Source organism: Perognathus longimembris, chromosome 20 (assembly GCF_023159225.1).
Source record: "Perognathus longimembris pacificus isolate PPM17 chromosome 20, ASM2315922v1, whole genome shotgun sequence".
Classification (NCBI taxonomy): domain Eukaryota; kingdom Metazoa; phylum Chordata; class Mammalia; order Rodentia; family Heteromyidae; genus Perognathus; species Perognathus longimembris.
Genome location: NC_063180.1, coordinates 16,309,020 through 16,313,825, shown reverse-complemented (window position 1 = coordinate 16,313,825; position 4,806 = coordinate 16,309,020). Strand labels below are relative to the sequence as shown.

The window sequence follows — 4,806 nt, the reverse complement described above, 5'->3', positions numbered from 1 at the left end:
GAACCGGGACCCTCTACATCCATATCCGTCTGTGTCCAGGTTCTAGGAGGGGATATATTGGGGATTCAGTGTTTTGTAAGATTGGGGGGAGGAGATGTGGGGGGCAGGAGATGTGGGGGGCAGGTGGTTCATGGGAACATTTAGGATATCTTCATTGAGTATTGGGGAGCCTCAAGCACTTGGAAGCCCCATGGGGGCTCTCATATCCGCTATGGCCGCCATCAAGGGGTGCAGGGAGGGGGGGCCTGAGCCCCTGGCTCCCAGCTTCACCCCGGTGCACACAGAGTCTCCAGGCAGCCTGGGTAGGAAGCAAGATCACATTTTATTAAAAATTAAACACAGCTCCCTCCCAGGAGAGCTGAGGGGTGGGGGGACGTGCCAGCCCGGATGGGGGGACTTCCGTGCAGGGCCAGGACCCGGGGCAAGGGCCCTCCGTGCCGATTCGGGGAGCTGTGTTCAGCAGCTGTGGGCAGAGCCTGCGGAGGTGATGGAGGATGTAGGGCGCTCTACCTCCCCGGGCGCCGGAAGGGGCGTGGTAGGGACGCGCATGACGTATGCAAATGAGCGCGCGCGTATGCAAACGAACTCACTGCACGCAAACACGCATGCAAACGAGCGCCTGCACGCATACGTATGTGTGCAAATGATGCACTCGTATGCAAATGAACGCACACTGCGTCCGCGCACTGCCACACAAGCAAATGCCAAGCACACGCATGCAAATGCTGCCATACATTTGCAAATGAGCGCACACATGCAAATTGATGGGCACATACATGAACGCAAGCACACGCGCAAATACGCTCCCTCACAGGCAAATGCAAGAAGATGCAGGCAAAATGCTCGGGCACGTGTGCAAATGAGTGCACACTCACGCACCCACACATGCAAACGAGTGCCATGCACACATGTCCTCACTTCCAAGCTGCCTCTCTTACCTGGAGTGATGAGGGGCGGGGCGTTTCCGGTGCTATGACTGGGGAAATCAAATCACAGAGGTCCAGATCTAGCTCCTCCCATCTGTCCCCCCGCCCCCTCCCCCTCCTCACCACCCCACCCCCGGGGCCTAGCTGGTGCAAGGCTGGGCAGCTCTCAGTCTGTCCGTCCTCACCCCGGCTGTGCTTCCCTTGTTGCTTGGCCCGGAGCTGGGATGGAAGCATTTCTGGGCCTGGGGTCTCTGCGCATTTTTTTTTTAAACTTTAACTGCGACTTGAACTCAGGGCTGTCCCTAATTTATTTTCCATTCAAGGCTGGTGCCCTACCGCTTGAGCCCCAGTGCCACGTCCAGCTGGAGATCAGTCTCAGGGACTTGCCTGCCCAGGCTGGCTTTGAACTAAGATCCGCGGGTCCCAGCCTCCTGAACAGTGCGGATGGGAGGCGGGAGCGACTGCGGCCTGCTTGGCTTCCCCTGAGCCTCTCAGAACAAGGAGCCCTGGGCGCGTCCCGGATCTGGGGGAAGTGTTAACACCACGCTTTCATACCCAGAATCCACCTTACCTGGGCTTCTGTCTGAATTTGCATTTGCATTTTCCACCTGTGGGGGAAGGAGGGGTGATGAGGAGAGGGGATACCCCCATCCACCGGGCACGCCTGCCACTCCCAGATCCGTGGTTTTGGTGGTTGTTGTTGGGGTGTGTGTGTGTGTGCTCGCGCGCGCACGTGCAGGGCCGGTCACGGGGCTTGTTGCCCTGGCTTTGAACCGCCATCCTCAGATCTGAGCCCCCCTCCCCGGCTGGAGCCGGCCTGCACTCACTCAGGAGGACGATGATACCCAGGGCGCACAGGACCCCCGCGCAGATGAGCCCCCCCACACGCAGACTGTGCCAGTCTAGAAAAAGAAAAGGCAGGAGGATACTTCAAGGTCAATCCAGTCTCCCCCCCCACCCCCCTTGGCCTGCGGGGAGACAGAACACACACGGCGTTTTCACTCCACACCCCAAACAGACCAAAGGATTTCATGTCCAGTCAGGTAGAGACAAGCCCCCCGCCTGAGGGGAAAGAAAGGCGGAGAAAGAGGCTTCTGGAAAGGACGCTTGGAGGCCTTGGGGAACCATCTGCCCCAGGCCAAGCAGAAAACCCAGCATGGACCAAGGCCCTGAGGTCAGTGGCCGCCTCGGTGGGCTGGCTCCGCAGGAGCTGGAGCAGGGGTGAGAGGTCATGGGAGGGGTCCGGACAGAGGGACCAGAGGAGCTGCTCAGTGGAGCCAGGGGTGGGTGGGGGGCAGAAATGGGGTGTGGGCTGCTCTTCACCGCCACCAGGAAGCTTTCTCCAGTCTCTACCGTTCTCCTAGCTGTGGCCTCGAACCTGACAGCTGCGTGTGGCCTCCCATCCTGCCCGTGTCTACTGATCTAGCCCCCCCTCCCACATCCAAGCCCACGACTGCCTGCCTCTGGTGGGTAATCCCAGTCCCCCATCCCCTGGCAACCCTGCCACCGGCCCCAGCCCAGCCCACCCTGCCTGCCATTGGTCCCTGAAACAAAAACACCACCATATGGGGTTGGTAGGAGGCAAGGGGGGGGGCGGGCTAGGGAGGGCCACAAATTCTCACCATAGTAGAAGGGGCTGCTTTTATCTGCAAGGAAAAAGAAAACAAGAACCATGACTCCAGTGGTGGGGGATGGGGGATGGCGGAGTGGGGCGTAGATAAAACTATTCCAACTTACCTTCAAGACCATTGGCATCCAGGGCAGGCAAACCTGGGGTGGGGGGGGGGGGGGAAGAAGCAGGAAGGAAGGGAAATGACAATGGTAGCCTCAGCAGAGCCCATAGGCCCAGAGCCTCCACAGAGGGCCTCCTGGAAGGAGGGAGAGGAGAGGACAGATCTACTTCAAGGGCACAGACCAGCTGCCACAGCGCCAACCAACGCACCCCTCAGCCTCACACCTGTGAGTCACTGACGCTTTTCCTTACCTGAAATAGGTAGTACGTTTGCCCCATTTGTTTCTAGACATGCAGCTAGTCCAGGCCTGCCACAGAGGGCAGGGGACAGACGGTTCCCATGCTTAGGGAAACTTTCTCCCTCACCCCCTCACCCCACCCCTACACCCCATCTGCTCTTGTCTTTGCTGGCTGGGCCTCTCCAAAATGAGTCACACTCCTGACCTTCAATCCCCCATGCATGCAAGATGTGACTTTGTTTACCCCAGCCTACTCGGTGGATATTAAAAACACACACACACACACAAGCCGGGCACTGGTGGCTCACACTTGGGAGCCTAGCTACTCAGGAGGCTGAGATCTGAGGATTGCGGTTCGAAGCCAACCCGGGGAAGGAAAGTCAGTGAGACTCTTGTCTCTAATGAACCACCAGAAAATCAGAAGTGGGGCTGTGGTTCAAAGAAGTAGAGCGCTAGCTTTGAGCAAAAAGAGAGCTCGAGGGCTGGGGATATAACCTAGTGGCAAGAGTGCCTGCCTCAGATACACGAGGCCCTAGGTTCGATTCCCCAAGCACCACATATACAGAAAACGGCCAGAAGCGGCGCTGTGGCTCAAGTGGCAGAGTGCTAGCCTTGAGCGGGAAGAAGCCAGGGACAGTGCTCAGGCCCTGAGTCCAAGGCCCAGGACTGGCAAAAAAAAAAAAAAAAAAAAAGAGAGCTCGAGGACAGCAGCGCCCAGGCCCCCACAAACTGACAAGAATAAATACATAGAATTAAAATTAAACAACACAAACCAACAGCGCCGAGTCAATACGGGCCACTGCTTAAAAGGTGCTTTAAAAAAATACACGTGTGTGCAGACAGACGTTACATGTAGGAACCCTGCCCAGCGGTGCTGGGGTCACGCCTGTAGTCCCAGCCATTCAGCAAAGATCCAAGCTAAGATCTGAACATTAAGGTTCCAAGCCAGACCCTGGGGAGGCCGGAATGTTCTGGGAGATTCTTCTCTCCAATGAACCGGCCCAAAGCACACGTGGAGCTGTGGTTCAGGTGGTAGAGCGCCAGCCCTGGGGGAGCACACGCTGAGCTGGAGGACGAGGTAGACCGGAACCAGGGTGAGCCTCAGGAAATGAAGAGCCCGCCCTTTCACCTCTGGGGGTGTGGGGCGTAAGGCGGCTTTGGGGGGTGCGCCACTCACCTGCCAGGATGGTGAGCGCAAGCAGGGCCACCTCCCACATGGCGCGATGTGGACCTGAAGGAGCCCGGAAAACGGGGTTACGCCTGGGCAGAGCCCACAGCACGCCGGGGCGTCCTTCCCCGGCCAGCCTCGCTGGGCTGAGAGATAAGGAGGAACCCCAACTTTTAGTGTGTGTGTGTTGGGGGGGGTGTTGGTAGGCAGGCGATCAAGCGATGAGGAAACGCCGGCACAGCTCCCAGGGCTGCAGGCAGGCAGAAGGTTCTGGTAATGGAATCTGGAGGACACTGGACTGGCTTCCAGAAGGGAAACTGAGGACGGGGTGAGGGTGGGGGAGGGGGGCAAACTATGCCCGGTTCCCCAATGGCTGCTTCTAACTCAGGACTGGCAGGGCCTTGGGGTGTTTTTTGGGGGGAGGGTGAAGGAGCAAGATGGCAAGAAGCCAGATTCCAGGGTGTGTGTGTGTGTGTGTGTGTGTGTGTGTGTGTGTGTGTGTGTGTGTGTGTGTGTGTGTGTGTGTGTGTGTGTGTGTGTGTGTGTGTGTGTGTGTGTGTGTGTGTGTGTGTGTGTGTGTGTGTGTGTGTGTGTGTGTGTGTGTGTGTGTGTGTGTGTGTGTGTGTGTGTGTGTGTGTGTCCCGCAGACGGTTTGGAGCACAGTGCGGGGCTGGGGCCTGTGTGGCGCCCCAGGCCCTGGGGCAGGGGTGGGGGTGGGGAGAGGGAGGCTGGGGACAATCC

At 58.3% G+C, this 4,806-nt stretch overlaps 1 protein-coding gene across 1 annotated transcript; it reads right to left on the bottom strand.

Annotated features, from left to right (window-relative positions):
- Window positions 1–314: 314 nt before the first annotated feature.
- On the bottom strand, window positions 315–4,122 carry Fxyd3 (FXYD domain containing ion transport regulator 3). Its single transcript, XM_048329796.1, has 7 exons — window positions 4,075–4,122; window positions 2,664–2,696; window positions 2,549–2,572; window positions 1,754–1,828; window positions 1,498–1,534; window positions 939–976; window positions 315–476 (listed from the first exon to the last, which is right to left on the bottom strand). Exons 1-7 carry the CDS (start codon window positions 4,112–4,114, stop codon window positions 457–459), a joined length of 267 nt encoding a protein of 88 aa, XP_048185753.1. The 5' UTR covers window positions 4,115–4,122; the 3' UTR covers window positions 315–456.
- Between the last annotated feature and the right edge of the window lie 684 nt (window positions 4,123–4,806).

Excerpts from the sequence above, each read along its gene's own strand:
- Fxyd3 (XM_048329796.1), bottom strand. The coding sequence starts at position 4,114 with ATGTGGGAGGTGGCCCTGCTTGCGCTCACCATCCTGGCAG. Across the intron at positions 1,535-1,753 it reads GGGTATCATCGTCCTCCTGA|GTGGAAAATGCAAATGCAAA; the intron begins GTGAGTGCAGGC and ends CTTCCCCCACAG. Across the intron at positions 977-1,497 it reads AAATTCAGACAGAAGCCCAG|TCATAGCACCGGAAACGCCC; the intron begins GTAAGGTGGATT and ends TGATTTCCCCAG.